Below are 24,769 nucleotides of genomic sequence, written 5' to 3'. Positions count from 1 at the left end.
GCACCTGTGCGGGTGGCACGTAAAAAGCACCCACTACACTCACGGAGTGGTTGGCGTTAGGAAGGGCATCCAGCCGTAGAAACACTGCCAGATCTGACTGGGCCTGACGAAGCCTTCCAGCTTCACAGACCCCAGTTGAACCGTCCAACCCATGCTAGCATGGAAAGCGGACGCTAAATGATGATGATGATGTGTGTGTGTGTATCTTTGTCTTGACACCATGTGATAGTTGTAAATGAGCATCATCATCATCATCATCATCATCATAGAAGAGCCTATGTTCCTCATTTCCAGTCTTCCATTAGGGAAATATTACCTTTTGCAGTTGTTCTGTGAATTAGCCCCAAAATTTCTGTGCTGTTTATATCTTTTCTCATGTGGCTTCAGGTTCAATGTGATTACACGTTGACCTGGGCAAATATTGTCTAACATAGCCTCAGATGATCAACCAAAATCTCAAAAATTAAATTTTGTCGAGAGAAAATCTGTGGAAATCCCATGAGGTACATTGGACGGCCTAACAAATTCAATGCATTAGAACAAAAATATGCTGTAGTATTTAGCTGCATCTTAGTTACGTCTCTAGGAGATTAAAAAAATATATACCAGACTGAGTTTTGAAGTTGATACAATCAGCCAAAGCCCTTGAAAACAATGCCACCACCAAAATAGCTGCAGTACTTTGCCTTATATGTTTATTTGTGTGTATGCATTGAATGTGTGTGTGTATGTATGTGTATATATATATATCATCATCATCATCATCATCATATATATATATATATATATACATACATGTAATATGCATATGTTAGAAAGGTCATGCTTGATATGCAGAAAAGGATAGAAAGAAATTCTATATGGCTGAACGAATGTAGATACAGAAGAGCTACGGTGGGTGACATGTAGGCTAATGGAAAAGTTAGAATTCACATGTGGCAGATGTCCAAGGTGCATTGAGAACACTCATGTAACAGATACTTGTTTAATGTCAGGATGACTCCCTAGAAGTAGTTGAGATAGGTTCTGTTAACTAGTTGGCCTAATTAGTGATGCCGGTAGATATAATGAAAGAGAGAGAGCCTGAGTAAGTTTGGGAAACTATTTCTGGCAACAAAGGGTTTCTTTCTCAGAAATCAAGTGCCAATTAATTGTATGATGATAGCTGTATACAAAAATTTAACACTGCACATAGCAAAGACTTGGTCCTTCAATGCAGAGGATTTGTGAAGCCTGAAAAGACTGAAGTAGATAGGGACAAGTGTGGCTGTGTTGTAAGAAGTTTGCTTCCCAACCACATGGTTCTAGGTTCAGTCCCACTGCATGGAATCTTGGGCAGTGTCTTCTACTATACCCCTGGGCTGATCAAAGCCTAGTGAATGGATTTGGTACATGGAAACTGAAAGAAGCCCACACACACACACATATATATATATATATATATATATATATTATATATATATATATATATAATATATATATATATATACACACATGCATGCACATATGTTTGTGTGTGTATGTATTTGTGTTTGTACCCCATCACCACAGACAATGGTGTTGGTTTGTTTAGGTCTTTATAACTTAGTGGTTTGGCAAATGAGACTGATAGAATAAATACCAAGTTTTAAAAAACGAGTACCGGGATCAACTCATTGAACGGGAAACCCTTCGAGAAAATGCCCCAGCATGGCCACAATCTAATGACTGAAACAAGTAAAAGGTAAAATATGCTCCACTGGTTGTATAATGGTCTGCATGTATGAGAGACAAAGTACAAAGAATCTGAACATAAAAACATGAATCAGATGTATTTTGCAAGAGATGAGGCTGCTGCAGTAGTTATGGAGAAGTGTTGTGTATGGGTAGAGAATGACCTTCCTGTGCAAACACAGGAATGAGAATGCTAAAACTGTGGGGAGTTTGTGTGAGGGGATCATGATGGCATCTGGGATCCCTTTTATGTCACTCACCTTACATGCCAGTGGCACGTAAAAAGCACCTAGTAAACTCTGTAAAGTGGTTGACATTAGGAAGGGCATCCAGCCATAGAAACCAGGACATAGCAGAATTTGGTGTCTGGACAGCTTCTGTCAAACCATCCAACCTATGCCAGCATGGAGATGTGTTGATGACCTTCCACCTTTAGAACACCTCTCTCCTTCACTCACCTCCCCTCAGACCCTGGCACTATCTCTTTATTCACTGTAGTGCACAGACTCTTAACAGGGATAGTACTGGACCCCTCTTTATTCATGACCACCCAACCACGTACTATCCTTATCACTCTTGCCATTCTTCTCCCTTCTCTTTCTCCCTCGCTGTCTTTTAAAACATGGGGTCTATGACTGCCCAAGAAGCATTCGCCTTCCTAACACCAAACAAGTAGTTGCTTTCGCTGACTCCAAGACATTGCTTTTTCTCTTCCTTTACTCCTCACGCTTCTCTCTCTCTCTCTCTTTTTCTCTCCTCTTTCATACTCGTACACTAATGATTCCGCTCCTTCCATCTGCTTCCTACTTTAGCTTCTCTCACCATTCCACCTTAACTCAGTTTCTGTTATCACACACTCTCTTTCATTCTCCCACTTAAAGTAATTGAAGTTCTTCAGTCATTCAAGTTACAGAGTAACCTCACAGGGGCCAAGTACTCTGATAAAATGCGCGGGAGTTGTAAAGTGGTTGGGAAATGGCTTCCAACTACAGAAATTGTGTCATAACTAAGATTTAGTCCCCCAAACTCATTTTAGAGGATTGTAAGGCTGAATAGGAACAACTCTGAGCATGACAATACTACCAGCTCATGCCTGCATAGAAAATGGATATACAACAATAGTACAGTGTAGTTATGTATAAATAAGTATACAGAAGCCACATACAATATGACCAGAGAGAGTCTGTGTGTGGTTTTTCAGCCTGCTAGAAACAGCAATCAAATCTCTCTTAAATCACACCATATTGAAGGAAAAATTAGTTACATTATGCCTCTGAAAAGGAAATGATGGCCATTGTGATCATATAACTCCCATCTTTTTTTTTTTATTCTTTTTTTTTAGTAGAAATGCTGTGAAATAAAACTTAGCTGTTCATGATTCATTATTGTTAATTATTTAAACTCATTGACATTGTTTCTTTCTTTTTTTTTCTTTTTTTACAGATTTCACCAATTGAAATGACTCTGACAACTGAATTTACAGACGTGCCTACTGTGACAATGTCGGCAGTAAGCAACGGTTCATCGTCAACAGATGACTCCAGCATAACAATCAGCGATGAGTCAGGATCGAAAATCAAGAAGAGGGAAACATGGGGAAGAAAACTCGATTTTCTTCTCGCTTGTATTGGTTTCTCGGTTGGTTTAGGCAACGTTTGGCGTTTTCCTTTTCTTTGTTACAAAAATGGTGGGGGTGAGTATTCATAATATTTTCTCTGATTTTCTGTGAAAAAATAACTCACTTGAATTTTCTTTTTTTTTTTTTTTTTTTTCTTTCTTTTTTTTTTTTTTTTTTTGCCTCCCTCGAAAAACTGAAGAAATACTACACTACTCCATTATTTAGTCGACTTAACTATAAGATCCTTAGGCAATACATTCCACTCTGCTTGCTTTACCCATCTACACTACTTAATGCAGTCAATTCTATTTTCATTTCTTAACCCTTTCGTTACTGTATTTATTTTGAGATGCTCTGTGTTTCTTTCAATTGTTTTAAATATAACAAAGAATTTAGTAAAATAACTTAGTTATCATTAAGCTAGTGTTAGGAACATAAATTGTGACCAAGATTTGGTGGAAGATTTTAATTCAAAACTTAGGAAAACAAGACATTTGTACTCAGAGCCAGAACCGGTTTCAGCCAAGTTGGTAATGAAAGGGTTAAGCAAGGCTCCGTTTATTTAATGGACAGTTATAACTCTCTCTGCTCTATTTATCCAATCAAGTTATCTGTTAATCACACAATTTATCTGTTAATTGCACACAAAACATGTAATAATGTTTTCAAATTATTCACATAGTAGTAAAAAAAAATTGTCATTATTGCAATATTTTTTTTCAATTTACATTATCTCACTGCTCTCTTGTATTTTTAAACTTAAAAACATGAAGGGCATATTATAATAACTTAAATCTTTTTTAATTACTGTACGAATGTATTATTTTTAAAAATCAGAAATCTGTTGTTTATATCTAATAGAAATTAGGTGATGCCATCCAGAAATCTACATATGTGTGGCTTAAAAATACAGGAATCTCTCATTCTACGGAAGAGATGTACTCCTAAAGATGTTGTAACATGAAATTCTGCCATGTGAAACTTTCTATGGACTTCTTTGTTTGATGGAAATCAACTGGAAAATAAATTTCATGTTAGATTTTGAGAAACCCATCACTTCTGTAATGAGTGGATGTTCCTATAATGACAATTAATACAGAATTAACAAATAAGATACTAAAAACTTTGTATAAACACTCTATTGAGTTGGTCAATAGAATAGACTGTTATTCCAAACAGAAATTGTAACACAAACATCAGAAAGTATAGATTCCTTAAAATATAACCCTTATTCAAATAGGCTGTAAATATTTATTAGTTTCTCACAAGTAACTCTATCTTATCTGGAGTTAATGGAAGATGACACTGGTACATAATGTAGTTGATGATGTTCAGCATTGTCATTGTCGAAAAGTTCGTAATGTTAAGATTTATTGAACACCAAAAGTACCTCGATGCCTGAAATTTATTTTTTTATGTGAGAGGAAATCACTTTTAAATATGTTTTGACCATAATTTAATATTTGTTGTAGGTGCTTTTCTTATCCCCTACTTGTTGGCTGTGATACTGGGTGGTGTTCCAGTTTTTTTCCTGGAAGTATCTCTAGGACAATTTATGTCTGAAGGTGGTGTTGGAGCTTGGAAAATTTGTCCATTATTTCAAGGTATATATCATCATCATCATTATATATATATATATATATTGTCTGTTTGTGTGTTTTGCTTCATTTCCTCTTAAATGTCAAAATAAATTCTCTTGTATTTTCCATGTTTATGCTTTTGACCATCATTTCATTAACTCAAAATTAATTCTTATTATCTTATTTTCAGGAATCGGCTACGCTTGCTCTATGATTGTGTTCTTCCTCGACTGTAACTATAACATCATTTTGACATGGTCCTTTTATTATCTGTTCTCATCATTTACATCTGTCCTTCCTTGGTCTTCCTGCGGCCATGAGTGGAATTCAGAAAATTGTACTGAGATTGACTTTTACCGCAACGCAAGTTTAAATGCATTGAACAGTTCATATGGGATAGATGACATGAATTTGATGCAGTTTAATGAAACGACTAATTACATTGAACAACCCATTTCTCAACTAAGTAGAAATTTCACGAGACCTATAATAATGGATCCTATTACAGAATTTTGGGAGTAAGTCCTTATGTTTATTTATTTCGGACAAAATATTGAATTTTGTTTAATTATTTTATTAGAAGGAAATAAAGAAATAAAATTTATTATATGTAACTGTGTAGGATGGTATTTGGTAAAACATATTCATTACTAATGATGAAAAGAGAGATTGAGTAATAATTTTAAAAAAAGATTATTTGTCCATTTGCTTTTCATAATTGATCTTGTTTTAGGCGCAAAGTACTGAACATATCCGATGGTGTGGAACATCCTGGAACTATTAAATGGGACCTGGCTTTGTGTCTATTGCTTGCATGGATTGTGGTTTATTTTTGTATATGGAAAGGAATAAAAAGTTCTGGCAAAGTAAGTTTAATTTTTTCTTTTTTCTTTTTTTTCTACTTTTAAAATAATTTCATTCACATATACAAAAATATTTTTATCCTCATGTGTAGCTTATAACTAATATAATTGCTTTTGGCTTTGAGTTTTGTAATGTTGTGGATACATTATGCTTATGATGGGAATGTGATGTAGCTTATGAAGTATCTGTTAATGTAGCTATTTGTATTCAGTTGATTTGGTGTGGCTCACTCTTACAAGTCATGTGAGTAAAACAGACAGAATTTAAAAATAAGAAGGCAACTTGAAAGAAAGTGGGAAGAGTGTATAGTAAAAATAAATGAAAAATGAAGGCAGAAAGTAGAAATATGAATATAAAGACAGTAAATGTTGTTTACATTTTTTACGTAATTTAGACGACAATTTATTTATTCACTGTACCCTATATACACACACTTTTTAAAATTTTGATATGTGTGTTGTGCTTTGAAAGTGTTATTTTACCAATAAAAATGCCTACACTGATTGTGTTTTGCTTTTTATTGTTATCAGTCAATTAAAATAAATGTGTGTGTATATATATATATATATATATATATAATATATATACACATACACACATTGGAAATAATTATAAATGATTAGACATACTACACTTGAATCTAATGAGTTATATTATTATTCATGTAACTTTTATTGATAATATAATCTATTATTTATATTTCTTCTCTTTCAGGTTATGTATTTTACTGCAACTAGTCCCTACATTCTAATGCTTGTCCTTTTAATACGTGGGGTTACATTGGATGGTGCTGTTGATGGTTTAAAGTATTATTTAATTCCTGATTGGAGCAAACTTTTAAATAGACAGGTAAATTAACTATTTTAACTGGCAACCAACCATTCACTTATAACAGTTGTTATGGATTTTTAATTTTGTGTTCTGTAACAAAAATAAAGAATATAATCTACATAGAACATTTGTTTCTATTTCAGGTGTGGGTCGATGCTGGTACTCAAATTTTTTTCTCTTATTCTATAAGTTTGGGTACATTGACTGCTCTTGGAAGTTATAACAAATTTCATCATAATTCATATAAGTAAGTATTAAAATTCTAATTTAATTGCATCTGTTACTAAATTAAAGTGAAAAAAGAAACTATATCCTCTTATGTTTGAGGCACATTATCAAAACGGGTGCTAAATAACAATGATGATGATCAGCCACAGAAACCCAGATATATTGAGGTTTCTGTGATATAAATTTACATATATTAGCCAGAAAAATCCACGATGTACTGAGTGTGTGATAGGTGAACCATGATATAGTTAGGGATTACTGTGTATTATTTCTTTGTTCTTGAGTCATTGATCAGTGGAAGTATTATTGCTCAGTCAAACATTATTTCTTGGCAGTCTTTGATCATCGGTTTCCAAAAGCTTTTTTTCTTTCCCATCTCTATTTGAACTATTTCAATAGATTTAGTGTAGATTCTCTAGCAGAGATCCTCTAACCTTGCAATGTAGCTAAATTAAAAAAGTTACATAAATTTCTACATTGTTTTTGTATCTGAAATCTATCCTCATATGGAATCATACTTTTTGAAGCAGCGATATTTATTTTGATTTTAATGTTTACTGTTAAAGCCAAGTTGGTCCCCCACCCCACATCAAATTGAAATCTTCCATTCACACTGATGCATTATAGCAACTTTCCTTTGTTCCTTAAATCGATGATCATTAGAAGTACTGTTCAATCAACCAGCATTTCTTGGAAATTATAGATCATCTGTATATATATTAGGAAAAACAGAATGTCCTTGTAGAAAAACACCCTCCTGCTACTCAGTTATTGATGTGGAAATTAGTGTTCTATTACAATCAATCTTTTCATTTAGATGTCTTCTAATATTTAAGAACTCGGTTCCTATGTGTAGTTTCTCATAAAATATGTTTATAGATTTCTTTCTCTTTTGAACAAATTCTAGTTGTTGGATTTTTTTTTTTTTTTTTCATTTCTTTTAACTGCTGATGATGAAAGTAGTATTGTTACTAATGCAAATATTTTCTTTCATTCAGGGACAGTATACTGTTTGCTATAGCTAACACTTTTACCAGTTTTCTTGCTGGATTTGTCATTTTCTCTGTGCTTGGTTTTATGGCTAAGAGACAAGGTTTAACAATTGATGAAGTAGCTGAATCAGGTAAGACGAGTTCTTCAAAATCTTAAGATTAATTATTGTATTTGAAAATTAAAACATACTTTTCCTCAAGATCATTTTCATTTTATTATTTTTCAACATTTTTACATAACTTTTTTTTCTATGCCAGCATGAAAATATCAAGGTAAATATTTTATATTGAATAATTTATCCTCTTTCTTTTTAAGGTCCGGGTCTTGCATTTATTGCTTACCCAGAAGCTGTTTCACAAATGCCAGTCGCTCCATTATGGTCTATAGTGTTCTTTGTAATGATCATTTTGCTTGGATTAGACAGCCAGGTGAGACAACAGTTTTCTAGACTTTATTAATCAATTACTCATATAAACAAATGCAGATGAGAACCTTTTGTTTTTGTGTATATTTGTATTAAGACATTTTAAAACAAGGGATTCTTTAAAAAACTATTTTTGTTTAATTTTTTCCTTTGTATGCTTATGTATCTACATGTATTTTTTGTGTTTCAATACAAATGTGTGTGTGTGTATGTACATATATATATTTATACACACACACACACACATGAAGCCTATATATCATGGTAAAAATAATATTGAATAGTTCAGTAATGAACTGCATGCATATCACATTGAATTGTACAAAATTCTCACTGAGATACAGTCAAATAAAACTTATCAAATTGCACAAGTAGCACAAACAAAGGCTTTGTTCAAAGTTTTACGGGTAAGGAGTGTACACTGAAGAGAGGTAATTGATCAAAACACCTGGGTAACTTATATTTTCTAAAAGCTAAGTATTATGTTTCTAAAGTGTGTTATGTGTAATATATATATATATATATATCATACACAAATATACTAGAATTTATGAATTTTCTCAGACTAAAAACACATGCACACATCTATGATACATACGTTGTCCAACCTATGCTAGCATGGTCAGAAAACAATTATATATATGTATGTGTGTGTGTCTGTGTATGTACAGGATCACACATACAATATAGCCATAATGCAAAATTAATTTTTCCCAGATTTTCATGTTACAGTAAAATGTTTCCTGTGGATATTTTTTACAAGACCCCCAAAAAATGAAGTGCATGAAAATAATTTCTAAATCTACACAGTACAGTACATATACATACAAAAGTATTTGAAAAGAAACACTTACATGACACTGTTGTTTTGACATATAACATATGTAACTACAGACATTGTTATGATTTTGATACAATTATTGTTGTTACTAGTTAGTTATTCAAAAGTTGGTGGGTTGGTACCATTCGTCTTATGGGTTTTGGCATTAGTGATGATGGTTGTCATATTATTCTTATTAATTGTATTGTTGTTTTTTAGTCTTAAGAAACCTTAACCATTTTCGACCTAAATTCAAAGACATTTCATCTTTTAGAATATACTAGGGTACCACATTATCTCATGGGATTTTTATTATTATTATTCTAGATGGAGTTGCTACTCTTGTTCATACTGTTGTTGTTGTTGGTCATTAAAGAGTTGGTGGGTTAAAAATAGCAATGGTTGTATTGGTTGAGTTGGTGCTGATGATAATGATAGTGGTGAAGATTGACATATATATGCATATGTATATAATATATCTCTTTGAAAACATTGAAGGTTTATTCTGTTTTAGCCACTTTTCACAACCACTTTCATCTCAACTGTATCATTCCAAAGCTGTTTTCCAAATTCTGTGGCTTTCTACAATATATCCATGTTAAGTAAGATATATAGATTGCTATTTTGAACCAATTCTGCTTTTGTCGTTAATAATGAATTTTTACCCAACCTACCAGTTAATTGAAACATGTTAATCATAGTTTTTATATATCAGTAAAGAGTAAATTTGTCTAAATACTTCTGTTTCTAATGGATGGATGCTTGCTGCTGATGATGTGCAAATATGCAGAAATCTAGGTTTAGCAATTCTTCTGCCAGTGCTATCAATATACTTCAGTGCTTTTCAGTACAATATGTCTATATGAGAGGCTTTCCTGGGATAAAAACTGAAGTTGTGTGGTTTTCTACAGTATATTCATGTTAAAGTAAGATATGCAGAATGCTATGTGTATACATATATATATATAACACACACATACACACATATCCACATTAACATATTGTTCATGTTTATGATCATGTACATGCTCAAAATTTATTCAGAAATGCAAATAATAAATTTTTCATTTTCATCCAATACCATTAGCTACAGCCTCTGGGAGGTCTTTTGGCTATGGTTGGTGGATGACTATTTGTATGATATCTGGATTATTTATTTGTTTTAAGGAATATAAAAATATTTAATTCTTATCTAAAATAATGAAGTTCTTTCCTCTATGCATTTTTATTCATTTAATTGACAGCTAATCACTTGAGGACTAGGGAGAGACCAAAGTGAGTTGTAAGGAGGTAGAGTTTGTTGTTCACTTTGTTGTTTATTGTTTCTATGTATTTGTTTCAAAGTTGTTTTACTTAGATATCGACTTAACATTTATATTAATCATATTGAATTCTTTTACCAATGTTTTAACCATGTTATTATATGAAGTGAAACTTATCGTTTCTTTCCTTTTGTGTGTTTAAATTGGTCATTAAAAAACGTGTACCATTATTTCATTCCAGTTTGTTGGTGTCGAAGGTTTTATTACGACTGTAGTTGATCGTTGGCCCCAACACTTAAGACGTGGCTATCGCCGAGAAATCTTAATCGGATTTGTTTGTCTTTTGGCATTTACAGTTGGCTTAACCATGGTTACTAATGTAAGTAACAGAATAACATTCTTTAAATTTTTTATACATTGTTTTGAAAAGTTGAAAAGAAAATTATAAATGATCAACAAAATGTATTCTTAATATACTAATTAAAAAAGAATTTGTTTCTTCAACAGCTTATTTAAAAGCATTTTCAAGATTGATGCAATTAAATTACAAAACTTAATTATATTGTAAGAATTATAAAGTAACAATTTTAAAATTAAAAAATGCCAGTTTGTATGTATCTAATTGAACAGCATATTTTCAATCAACCTGGGAAATATAAGCTAATTATCATGCAATTAGTTATTTTACATTATTATGTATCAATGTAGAACTGAACATTTTTGTATCAGTTTTAGGTTTTTGTTCCACTGAGTGAAATATTCTGAAGCTGTAAGATTATTTTCTCTTTATAATAGAATTTGACTTACCAACTTAATCAGATGTCTCATCTCTTAAATTGTTACTGAATCAAACTAATTCCACCTTTATCTCAATGAAATAAACCAAAGATAGTCCTAAAACTTTCATTTCAAATGAGAAATCAGATAGAGTAATAATTTTACTAATTTGCTATTTTAAATATTCTGATAATTCTAATTACCATCAATATATTATGAAACATTTAAAGAATACATTTAACTCAGTAAATCATATTGTGAAAACAGCCACTGATGTATATTGAAATATATTTTACTTTCATTTCATATCTTCACAAGTAATGGTTCTTAATATATCATTTTAAGAACCATTATTACTTATATAACTAACTTCTATCACAAATACCCTCAAATTTAGCAGTTTTCACTATTATACTCTAACATCTAGAAACAATAACATGCTTTGAAGTTAAAAATAAATTTACTTAAAAAAAGCAACTACTTATAAGAATCAACACCATTCCAAATAAGAGGTACTTTTTTATAGAATAACTAATTAAGTGTCTTGCCATTATAGCTACTTTTCCCTTTTAGTAAAATATTATTATCATAAAAATAGTTTGTAAATTCAATTAAACTATATTCAAGATTTAGTTGCAATCAATTCAATTATGCCAATACAGTATTATGTTTTGTAACCAAATGAGCATGTATAAAAAAAATACAAAACTCATTACAAAAATATATTTCTTTCTTGTATTTATAAGAATAATACTTAATACTATTTCATTGAAGCAAAAAAAATAATGGATGCTTAGACAATTGAAGAAAACACAGAAATAACTCTTGAGATACACAAGAGTTAAACTGTGAAATTGGACCTTAAATCATTTTATGTACAAAAATTGAAAAGAAAGTCAAGAAAAATAATTTCTTATTAAAATTTGGATTCTTGACTCATCAGAAAGAAAATTCAAATAATGGCAGATGTTGTTTTCAATCTGACCATGACAAAAGAAAAACCCTCTCACCTTCTCAAATGTCTTAGGATGTTTGACAATTGAACCTGATTCATAAAACGTTTTAAAGTATTTCAGCAACATTTTGTAAACTGCCAGCAGACATATTGAAAATGAAATGCCAGGTTTTTTTTGTTTTTTCTTTCTAAACCTGACATCGAGAAAAATGTCTCATGAACTTTTATGTAAATTGATCATTGCTTCATTGATCTTTACCTCATTTTTAAAGCTACTGAATGGAATCCTTGTTGGTGGTTTAACAGTTTGTGCATTAATTTAGAGAGATGGGGGCTGCTTGATGCCCCCTCAGGAATACAAAGACTCAAGGAGAAATACAAAGAAGGATTAGAGTAACTTGATGCAATGAATATTTTAATCTTTTGTAAGTTACATATTGGCACAAAATAGACTGGGGTATGGTGTTGGGAGAAGGAGAAAGATGCTGTCCAAAACATTCATTTGTAATGATAGAAATGAATAATAGACACTGTAATGGACATAAATAATTCGGTCCTGAAAAGTGTTCAAAGCTGTAAAATTATTTAGCCCTGATAAAGGAAAGAATTTTTGACCAATTTGCTTCGGGCTGGAGATGCTATTTGGACAGCTGATAGAAAAGACTATTTATAATCCTTAGACCAAATGAGACATCTTGGAGATTTCCATTATAGAAAGGATATAGGTTACCAAATAGAATTTTTAGTGAATGATATTGCATTAAGATAGTTTCAGAAAGATTGAAGTGGCTAAAGATTATGCTACCAAATTCTAGTTGTAAGGTTTGGGTGAACAGGTAGAAACTTCCTTACAATTGCTTGGGGCTTTTTTTTTTCTTGCCTTAGTATACATAACTTTCTAAAATAATATTTAGAGCTTGAAGGTGTGGCTGCTGTGTCCACATCACAGTAGCACAACTAATAGCAAATGTTTCAAGGGACTTCTAACCAGTTCCTGACTCAAATGAGGGTATTGTATTTCGAAATGGTGTTACTTTTAGTATGTGATAATTGTGGAATATAGCTTAAGCAATCATTTTTAAATTTATTCAAGGACTGTGCTGGTAATAGAAATATTGGTTTATAATTTGTTAATTTTAACTAGTAGCAGAATATTTTGAACTTTAGACAGCTAGGGCAAGATTATCTCAATTTGTTTAGTTAATTATTCTAAAATGAATTCATACAAGCTGTATAAGTAGACTGGGACAGCCACTGAATGCCACACACAAAAAAAAAAAAAAACCACACAAAGAAATACTGCATGACAAAATGTACAGAATGGTGCATGTACTTTTGAGTCACTCTCCTATCAAATGTTCAGTGGGCTACCTCCATGTTACAGGTATTCTCAAACAGGGCAGCAGAAGCAACTCATTAGCAACAAATGAAAAAAAAATACATATATATTTATATGAATGCCAGTTGCAATTTTTCATTTTTTTTTTTTTTCTTTTTTCTTTTATCATATACAAATATGTTCAAATATTTAATCATTTTCACTGACGAAATGAAATTGCATTTACAGTATTGAGTTGGATGTACTTTCTGTCTCATTAATTTTTTCCTTAATGTTATCAGTTATAGATAGAAACTGTTAATTAGAAGCAGATATTACAAAATTAATATGAAAAATCAATAAAGTTGAGTAGTCATAGAGAATCTAACTATTCAACTATGTGGATGAAGAAAGTTGGAAAGAGAAAAAAAACTAATATGGGAAGATAAGCATACTCTGTTGCTAAATATAGAAAAATGTGTAAGTTATTGATGGTCTATTAAAGAGAGCATCAGTAATCTTGTGAAAAATACTTGGCAGTTATTTAGAACTATTTCTACCAAGATTTAAATTTTTCTAAGTCTTCATCATTTCTGAACAGAAATTGCTAAGTAATTAACTGTTTGAATAATAGTATTTAAATAGTGAAGAATCTTATCATATTCGGATTATTTAAAGTTCTCATGCCATGTAAACATCTTGCACTTAGTTTATCAATGTGATAACCAATGATTTAGTAGGTCATAAAAATACTACTTTTTCAAGTCCATCAATATCTGTTCAGAAAAGTTATAACATGGATAGTTTTCAAAACTATATCATTGTCAATGATGGCCAAGTCAAATTTTTAAATTAAGAAAGCTGTCATCTTAAAAGAAAAATTTCATCATTATACGTTCTTTTCTCAGTATTTCAACAAAATCTAAATTACCAACTTCAGAGGATTTTTTTGGACACTTATTTGCTTTGACTAGTAGTTTAGTATTACTAATTTGTTTTTCTATCTGCTATATTTGAACTATATCAAATATGCTTGAGACATTCTACATGTGAAATGATATAAACTTCAGCAAGTTGATGCTTAAAGCAGCTCACCCTTTCATTCTTCTCCATTATATGATATAAAACAGTTCCCTCTGACCATTTGAGGGTACCAGGCAACCGATATTCCTAATTTGATTTTTCCAGTGATTTGTGCCAAGGCTTATATATTGATATATTGAATTTTTTTGTGTAAATTTTAACAAATCACAATTTACATAATAATATTGGTTCAATATATCTTACAATGAATGATCACTTGTAAAGGACTTTGTGTGTGTATGTATATATATATATATATATACACACACACATGCATACATATATATTTATATATTGATTTCAAATTTTGGCACAAGGCCAGCAATTTCAGAGAAGGGGCCAAGTCATTTACATTGCCCCTAGTGCTCAACTGGTACTTATTCTATCAACCCCAAAAGGATGAAAGGCAAAATTGACCTCAGCAGAATTTGAACTCAGAGCATAGAGACAGATGAAATGTTATCAAGCATTTTGTCTGCTATGCTAACAATTCTGCCAGCTCACAGCCGCATACATATTTATATAGTAAGTGACACACCTATGGAGCACTTAGATTCAGGACTCTGAGTTATTATTATGCAGCGACTCAATAGTTGTTGCATGCAGTAAATATAGCCATGCTTGCAAAAGCTGTAGAAATGCAGCAATTATTGAGTTGCTGTTACAGTAACTCAGAATCCTGAATGGAAGTACTCCATACCTGTGTCATGTGATACATTTATTCCTCTATTTCCAACGATATTGAGGTCTAATTCTTTTGTTGTTACACATGGTTTGGTGATACACACACATACATAGGCACACATACAAACATTCATACACATATATGTCTGACTTCCGTGTATAATTTTATATCTTGAAGGATGATAGCTCTGGCGAATATCTGTGTAGTTTCTGTGGTAAATTGTGTTTGTGTATCTGTATAAGCCTCTGATCTCAATCCCTTGTGACCAGTAATCTACAAAAGGTTTTGTTGTGTTGTAATATAATACAGCAAATTCTTTTAATTAAATCATAAATTGTAATTAAATACAATAGTTTTAAATTTTGAAAAACTTAAGAATTGTGGAAAGTGAAATATGTGTTGTACCAAATAGGGTGTACTTTAGGCAATATTTATAAATTATTCAAATTGAATAATTTTATAATCTTTGGAGGGAACATGGAATAGTTCTTTTTAGGAACAGTGGTTCTCAAAGTATGTAAAGCTATCAATAATGGCTTCTTCAAGCCCAGAAGGACCTTTTCAACTCAATATTTACATGGCTTTGTGACAAAATTTTAAACTATTATTTATAGCCTTACTTACTTAGAATCAACTGTTCCAAAAAAGATTTATTTAAATATACTTTAAAGAAAAGTACCTTCAAAATCCACACTTTTAGTATAAATCTTAAAAACTTTTATTTGTATTTGTTTAGTAAGTATCTTCTTGATCTGAGTTCATGTGTTGAAACTATAACAATTAAATTGTAGATGTTTTAGCCTTTTCAAGAATACAAAAATTGCTATATTTTGTATATTTCTAAAGGTGCCAAAGTTCATCTGTTACCTTGTCACTGACACAGTTCCACTGCAATTGTTGTATATCAATTAACAAGTTTTCACAAACTTGTTTTTTATTTTATTTTATCTATTTTTTGTACTTGCTTTTTGGTTTTTAGTTTCTTAAAATAAAAAATGATATACGGATAACCTTTTTTAAATCACATTTCTCTGATTTATTCTTGGTTTTGTGCAGGCATAGGAGAAAGAAGATGAATTTGGAGTAATTATCAGAATATTGGTACATTCGATTCATATTGAAGCAATTCATTTTAGAGAGTATTTTTATTTAATATTCTAGTATTGCATTGTTTCACTTATTTGCCTCCAGTGGTGATATAATATATTCCTTGTTATCGTATTATTTCTTGACTTCCTATGTCTACAGTCACTTTCTTATTAATATCATAATAATTATTTAAGCAGCATACAAAGAAAAAAAGAGTTCCTGCTGTGACCATCTTGCCTTGATTTAGACATAGTATAACTAGGACTATATTATTCAATGTATCCTTGGGTATACATTATTTTAGTTTTACAGGGAATGATTAGAAAGAGTTGTTTGCTATTTCTAGTGAGTTGGGTGGCACGTACAAACTTTCTCATTGGTTTGTCATAAATCTTATATATTTGGTCAATCCAAATTTGATGTAAACGATTTTCATCAAATGTTTTTGTTTTTACCTATATATCAGTAGAATTTTTATGTATATAATAGCTCTAGATACTGAAGTTTGTAAGAGCATTGGTTGTGGTTGAAAAGTCTTTTTTCAGGCAAGAGGAGTCTGAGTTGTATGTGAATGATGCTTGTGTGAAATAATATTCAGGATACATGACAAAACTCAAACTAAAAAGCAAAGTTAATGCCAGCAAGATATCAGCTTAGAACTCAAGAAGTACACATATTCATAGAACTATTTCTGACATATTTTATCCATTTTGGTTTTCCTGGGGGTACAGCTAAATCCACCGCTCTCCATAAAGAACATATTTTCTGCAACTTTTGTCAAACACTTCTACACATGGCATATCCAGCAAATCACGTTCATCTCATTTCTTTCTATTCTTCATTTGTCTTTCATGCAGCAATGCACTTAACACACAAGCATTGTATAGTGTGCACTTCACTTTGATAGAGCAATCCTTTCTTGCCAGTAGAGTTAAGAGATCCTTGAACTTTATCCAACCCTCTAGCTACCACACTTTGAGAATACCTACTGCAATTGCTAATAATGTTACCGAGATGGAAAAAAAAGCTTATGACTACTTCCAGGGAGCCATTTGGATATTTGAAGGAATTCTGCAGTTTCTTGATGAAAAAGCTGCACAGAAAATTTTTTTCTAATGATCAGATGTTTTTTACTGTACATTAGCTCACTCCCTTCATTAAATAGATATTACCTGTACAGGTGCAGAGTGTCCAAGGTGTCGGATGTTTAAATAATCAAAGATCAACTTCAGATGAAGTGTTTTGCTCAAGTGATAGTGAACCTGTAACTTCAGGATTCCAAAAGTGAACTTGTTAACCACACATTCATGCCTGCTCATATATGTGTGTTTTTGTAGATAGATATTTTGGAGATATATTTGCATAGCAAGTGTTTTGATCTGAAATCATGTGTTGGAACCAAAGCATCTGCAGCATGGCAGACGTAGCCATTGCAATGTGGTGTCAAAATTTTCATCACTTGAAACCTGTTCGCTGTTCACTGACAAGATTTTTTTTGTCAGTGAACAAGTTTTTGTGTGTTTCTGAATGCCTTAATTTAATGTCATCCATGCTGCAATTCAGAGAAAGAGAGATGTGTATGTGTATATATAGTTCAGCAGATAAGCAGACGTCATCCGTTTATGTGAAATTTGTGTCTGATTTTTGCATTTATATTTGTGTGTGTGTGTGATTTATTTATTTATTTTAAATTTTGACACCTGGCCATCAATTTCAGGGGAAGGGAATAGGTGATTACGTTGACCCTATTACACAACTGGCACTTATTTTATCAACCCTGAAAAGTTGAAAGGCTAAGTAGACCCCAGCAGAATTTGAACTCAGAATGAAATGTCACTAAGCATTTTGCCCAACACATTAACAATTCTGCCAGCTTGCTACCTTACAATATAAGATACTGTTGACTATGATAGAGATTCCATATTTTGAAAAAATTTCTGACAAAAAAAAACTGTCATTCCATTGCAATTAGCTTCATTATGCATTTTTTGGTGTAGTTATGATCATTATTATTATTATTATTATTATTACTATTATTATTATTATTATCAATAATTTATGTGGTGAATGTGTATCTTTGCTATTGAAACACCAACAGAAGAAACAAAAATTTTGAAAAATCAATGATATTCTTTGTTTTATACTTTTTCTGATATTCATCTGTGTGTATACATACATGCATATACATACATTTGCCTATGTATATATGTGTGTGTGTATGCGTGTATATAATCCTCATTTAGCATCTGTTTTCTCTGCTGGCATGGGTGGGAGTTTGACAAGTGTTAGCAAGCCAGAGGATTGTGCCAAGCTCTGTTGCTGCTCTGGTACGGTTTCTTCTACAATAGGATGCCATTCCTAATGCCAATCACTTTCCTGGTTGCGTTTTGTTTTATGACCAACACTAGTGAGGTCAGTGAGTAACTTGCAGGACAAAACCCCTTGACAGAGTGCAGTATTGAGGGAAGTGTCGTAATGCCAGTGTTGAGAGGAACAGAGACAGGTGTTTTGCTGAAGAGGAGATACATGGTTGTCTCAGCAGGAAAGTGAGAAAGGATGGTAGAGATGAGGTGTTAGGGATATAAAAATCAAAGATGGCTTGGTGGATAAGTTTGCAAGAGTGTGAAAGATGAGTGAGTGACAGATAGGACAAAGGCAGAAGGAAATGCAGTGAATGGTGAACACAGGTGAAAACTTGGACAGTGGTGAGTCTCACTTTGTTGGGGAAAGTCAAGGAAAATAGGAGCGAGTCAAGGAGGAGGAAATAATAGGTGGTAATACATAAAAAGGGGAGTAGAGAGCAACAATCTAATACAATCATATATAAATAAGAAATAAGATGATGTGAGGTGTGGGCAAGAAGGGAGTTGCACAATGAAGTTCAGTATCACAGAAGGGCCTGTACTTCTGTGTGTGTATTATTTACTATATATGTATATCATTTAATGTCCGTTTTCTATGTGTGCATGGGTCAGACAGTTATACATGTGTGTGTGTGTATGCGTGTATGTATGTTTTTATCTGTATATGCATATAGTGACAAAACTAGTGTTAGCACACGGTGTTGAAACAAGAATTAAAAACTATGCAAACTTCAATGCTTAAATTTATATAGTGAACAAAATAGTAACAATTTCAAATTCAATAAGATGATAAAGTAAGATAATACTATACTGTTTAGAATATCTGTTTATATACAATTATCATCATCATCATATGTCCGTTTTCCATGGTGGCATGGATTGGACGGCTTGACTGGAGCTGGCATGGTTTTTATGGCTGGAGACCCTTCCTATCACCAACCACTTTACAGAGTGAATTTAATTTTTTTTTAGAATGCATCATCACCAGTGAAGCCAATTTTAGCAAGGTTTTACAGTTGGATGCCCTTCCTAATGCCAACCACTTTACAGAGTGTACTGCACATCCAACAGCATAGTTGTGTGTGTGTGTAATAAATGTATAGATAGGTAGAAAGGGAATGAGCAATAAGGATATATATGTTTGTACATACAGTATATATGCTCTAAAGTAATTGAAAGAAACACAGAGCATCTCAAAATAAATACAGTAACAAAAGGGTTAAAGGTTATAATTATTTCAATAGTTTGTGAAACCATTTCATCAATTGACACATTGCTTTGTACTTATAAATATTGTGTAAATCCATACAGTTAATTAATTAATTAATGAAATTACTTCCAGGAGATATATTGAGGGATGTTATATTGCAGGATATCAGATTAAAAATTAAATGTCAAACATTCACTCCATGAATGTTTGAATAGATATCTCAGTATATTTCCATTTGATGTAGTTTAAACCTGCTTGTACCACTGTCCTGACATGTCAAGGGTCTGTCAGCGATGGAGAGAAAGGGATTTACTAGATACCCCAGAATTTCAAAGGGATGGCAGTCTATTTACTACAATCTCAGAAATATCAGTAAAGAGAGAAAATGTAGAATAAAGATTTGTTTAGAGATGAGATTTGAAAGGAAATAAAGAAGAGTAGGCAGGTGTGGGTTTGTTAGAATGGAAGCATGGAAGAAATTAATGCCCACCTTGGTAATCAGGTCAAGATAATATTAGGTCCACTACAAATAAATTAGATACATTTTAGTTAAGAAAGGAGTGATTGGTAAGTTACACAAGAAATAATTAAGTCAGGTGTCAGAGAATTAATAGGGTAAGAACACAGCCATGAATATAGTTGAATCAATATAAGTTAGCTATATGCAATTTTTTTATGTGAAAATTTTAAGAAGGTTTTATTAAATAAGTGGCAGCAACATATGAATAACTTAGGATTAATAATTAAATTAGACCTACATTTGAGAATTTCCAATATCTCTACAAATTATAACTACTACCACTTTCTCTGTATAGAAAAGTACTACATCTTATTGACTATGAAACTTAGTAGTTGTTATTTTTCTCCTTGACATTCCATATGAATTTAGCCAGTGAAGTGCTTTGTTCTTTTCTTTTGTATTTAAAAGAGTGAATATGGTTTTGTAATTTGATTTTGAATTTGGAACTGTTGCTCCTATTAACTTTAACTATACATTTCTGAGAGTTATTACTATTAAGTTTGTTGTCATAAGAGATCTTATTTTATTAGTGTAAATGTTATTCCTGGGAGGTGAAATCGCCTTAATGTCATCATTATTTTTATATTAGACAGAGATGATGTATTATTTGTACTTGAACCAGATTGGTATTTACTATCTGAATAATTAAAAGCACATTTGTTATTCCTAATAGTATTTAATTTCTTACTGTTGATTGCTGCTATATTATACCCTAGATTAGGTGTAGTGAAATACATAAATTTCACAGTATTTTTATTGAATATCTTACTATACTTGCTAGAAAAGAGGGAATGCTTATCTAATGCCCTAAAGAAAATTCCTGGGGTATTTGTAAGAACCTGAATTCTGTAAGGAGTATTAAACCATGTGATACATCTTTTACATAATCTAGTTCTACTAGTTTTGTTATTTATATTGGTTTGATTTTACATTTATTAGTTCTCTTAGAGATATATGACGTGCAACAATTATTCCCATGGTTAAAGTTATTGTGTTTGGTCTATCAATGGTAATCCAATGGTTACCATTGGTTAGATATGAAATCCAGCCAATGACTCTACTCAAAGTAGGATGCTTCAGGGGCACCGACTTGGGCTGTTTGTCCATGTTGCGCAGGATTCCAAGTTAGGCCCTGCTTACATTGTTTGCCTTCACTGAGGATCTGACTTGTGTTGATTAACCACACATCACATAGTCACAGTAGATGAGGAAGTATTTTGTGGAGATGGTGACTCTCCTCAACAGGCCACCCGTGAAGACCCATGAATATACCAACAAATAGTGAATGCTGCAATGGTGTATGCCCCCCACCCCATCTGGCCTGATGTTTGGTCTGCTTACTCATTCCTAACTAAGGTCTAATTTCTGAAATTTTCAGATATTTGCCAGGGTTTTCAAGAGAAATACTAGAGATACTTAGACAACTTGCTTCTTTAGTTAGAAGGTAATTTTGGTTGCTTCCTAAGTGGGCTGTTATTTCCTTATTATTCTTCTGCCTATTATTACAATAATTAGTATTACATTGATGCTTATTATTATTTTTATGTTCTTGTGGGTGCCATCCACTGTCCTTAGGTCTTTTCCAACCTTAGCTTTTGTATTCTGAGAGAAAATTTTATTGGTAGAAAACTTAGATGAAACACTCCTGACTGGATTTAATCACTGCTGTATATGATACCCAAGCTCATTCATGGATCATGTGGAGTTTGTTGAAGCAGATCTTTTAGAACAGAATGTCCTCTCTTGACATTGAAGTGAAAACAAACAACATTGTTAGCGTTGCAGTGCTGTTTGTTCTACAAACATTACATGGTGTCAGGACAAGGGTACACACACACATATTTACAATAGGCTTATTCCAGTTTCTGCCTGCTGTATTCACTCACAAAGCATAGTTTGGTCCAGGTCTTTCCTAGAAGACACTTGCCCAAGGTGCTGCACACGAGGACTGAATCCAAGACCACATGGTTGGGAAACAAGCTTCTTAACCACACAACTATACCATATATATTTTATATTATATATGTCCATATATATATATTGCTTATGCAGAGCAAGACTAAAAACCTGTTGTAGAACTCAATATATGTATAGTCTAGAACAATGTTAATAACAGTCATGATTTAATGATACGCAGAATATGGAATTTCGACTATCTTTAGACCATGACCCTGTAGTGACATATATATAAGGGAACTGTTATTGTGTATATATATCAGAAAATATATACAGTTGAAATAATTTGTTGGCCTTTTATGGGTTTTTTAAAAATAATAGTTTATTATATAATGTTCATAGTATAATGTGTAAATTTATAATATAAATAAATTATTGTCAATAGTATCTCTCTATTTAATTTATCTTTATTATTCAATTATACGAATATTTATATGGTTTCATCTGATGTACCAGTGAATTAGATGTTTAACACACCTCTTGAAGGATATCTACCTCAGTTTGTTACTTTATATACACACACACACACATACATTTATTTGATATCATGTTTACAGGAGATGTGGGTTTGAGTCTCACAAGTACCCTTCACTTTTTCTGCCCAAAAGGGTTTTTCAACCTATTATTTATAGCTTTTTGTGTGCTTCAAGATCCACCATTCTAAAAATAGAAATGTGTGTATATTTGTTTTTAATAACAATAAATCTCAGCTCCATACGACTTAGAAGGAAGGAGCCATCTCATCAGATATCAGAAGAGTAAGGGATTTCATACAAATATCAAGATAGGTTCTTGATATTAGGGCCTCTGCTGGTCAGTTTAGGTCATGTGGGTTTTAGTGCTGTAGAATTGATGCCAGCTATTTCTTTATTCTTTGGCCTACTTGTTTGGACACGACTACAATATACTTCAGAGCTAGTTGAATCAGTGTTTTTGTTAACACTGTACTTGTTTAAAGGAATTTTTCCTGGATGTAAAACCACAGCTTCTGGCATTTAATCAACACACATCAAATATGTTGTATTGGTAATGTTTACATTATGGAACTGCTTTGATTGTGTAATTAGAACTTATTCTACTTATACAACACAATTGCAAGTTAGCAAAAAGCATGTGTTTATGTATATTATATGTATATAATATTCAAAACAGTAATTTATGTGTTAAGCAGTTTTGTGACATAAATTAAATTTGTCTTATCAATATGCCAGTGCCACCTGACTGGCACCCATGTCGGTGGCACATAAAAAGCACCATTCAATCGTAACCGATGCAAGAGCCACTTGACTGGCGTGTAAAAGTACCCACTACACTCTCGGAGTGGTTGGCATTAGGAAGGGCATCTTACTATAGAAACCTTGCCAGATCAGATTGGAGCCTTAAGCAGCCTCCCCGCTTGCCAGTTCTCAGTCAAACCGTCCAACCCATGCCAGCATGGAAAGCAGACATTAAATGATGATGATGATGATGATCATAGATATGAGCTCAATAACAAAATCTTTATTTCATGTAAATCCTTCCACTCTTGTCATAATTGTCATCTGCTGTCACCATTTTACTCATCGTGTCTTACTGATACACGTTATTTATTTAGATTTCAAACAGGTTTATATGTTCAATCAAAAGATATAAGTTTAGAATAAATGACCAAGTGCTGAACAGCTGTGTTACTAGTTTCTTCCAACAGCACTTCTTGTGCCAGCTCTTGCTTCATTCCAGTTTAACTCTTTAGCACTTAATCCAGCCATACCTGACTCAGATATTCTGCCTGTTTTATGCTAAAACTAGCCAGATCCAACCTTTCACACCTACTCTACATCATTCTAAATATAAATAATCACACCATCGAAATCTTTAAAATATGAGGTAATGCATGATTTATTGAAAACAACTGGAATAAAAAAAGCATTACATTTGGCAGAATAATCTAAATGCTAAAGTGTTCGAGTAGTTAGGCTTTAATGAATTATTGCCACTTTCTTAACTGTAATAGCTGTATTATATGATGTGCTGTACATAGTTGTATAAAGGTAAGAATTAAGGAAATGAAACTGAACAGATAAAAATTGGATAAGATAAGATAAGGAGCTGGCTTATTAGAAAGAGAAATGAGTTTATCAAATCCTGTTTTGTAAACTCAAGATTTATTTTTCCAAACTAAGACCAGTACTTATTTCTGTTCTTCATAAGTTAGGTGTTGGTTTTGATATTTTAATTTATAATTAATATTTAAAACCAGGATGGATATGTGTGTGTGTGTGTGTGGCTGGGTAATTACCCTTCTTCACCGGTTGGTGAGGAAGACATACTTTTTGCAGTTTGTTAATAATGAAGAAATTCAGTGTGGTTATTTGACTTGTAATGTCTGTTATTTTTGAACATTAGTTGGATATAGAACACAATCAGTGAGGTGTATTTGAGATAATTAAAGTCTTTTATGATTGATCTGCAATGTTCCTATCCGAGTTTTTGGAAAATGT

The 24,769-nt window shown here is 32.2% G+C and overlaps 1 protein-coding gene across 3 annotated transcripts in view; it reads left to right on the top strand.

The window, feature by feature from the left end:
* The window catches only part of LOC115222578 (sodium- and chloride-dependent taurine transporter), a 77,471-nt gene that overhangs the window by 37,450 nt on the left and 15,252 nt on the right, over window positions 1-24,769 (top strand). For all 3 annotated transcript variants that reach the window (XR_005003179.1, XM_029792856.2, XM_036511603.1), the window contains exons 2-10: window positions 3,157-3,406; window positions 4,804-4,935; window positions 5,102-5,429; window positions 5,645-5,777; window positions 6,490-6,624; window positions 6,750-6,853; window positions 7,833-7,957; window positions 8,143-8,255; window positions 10,575-10,712. Coding sequence is in view for 2 of the 3 variants with exons in the window: in XM_029792856.2 (XP_029648716.1) it covers window positions 3,172-3,406; window positions 4,804-4,935; window positions 5,102-5,429; window positions 5,645-5,777; window positions 6,490-6,624; window positions 6,750-6,853; window positions 7,833-7,957; window positions 8,143-8,255; window positions 10,575-10,712 (1,443 nt within the window). In the remaining variant the exon portion in view is untranslated. The remainder of the gene's footprint in view (window positions 1-3,156; window positions 3,407-4,803; window positions 4,936-5,101; window positions 5,430-5,644; window positions 5,778-6,489; window positions 6,625-6,749; window positions 6,854-7,832; window positions 7,958-8,142; window positions 8,256-10,574; window positions 10,713-24,769) is intronic.

Source organism: Octopus sinensis, linkage group LG20 (assembly GCF_006345805.1).
Source record: "Octopus sinensis linkage group LG20, ASM634580v1, whole genome shotgun sequence".
Lineage (NCBI taxonomy): Eukaryota > Metazoa > Mollusca > Cephalopoda > Octopoda > Octopodidae > Octopus > Octopus sinensis.
The sequence above is the reverse complement of the archived record's forward strand: the minus strand, read 5'-3'. Positions and strand labels throughout refer to the sequence as shown.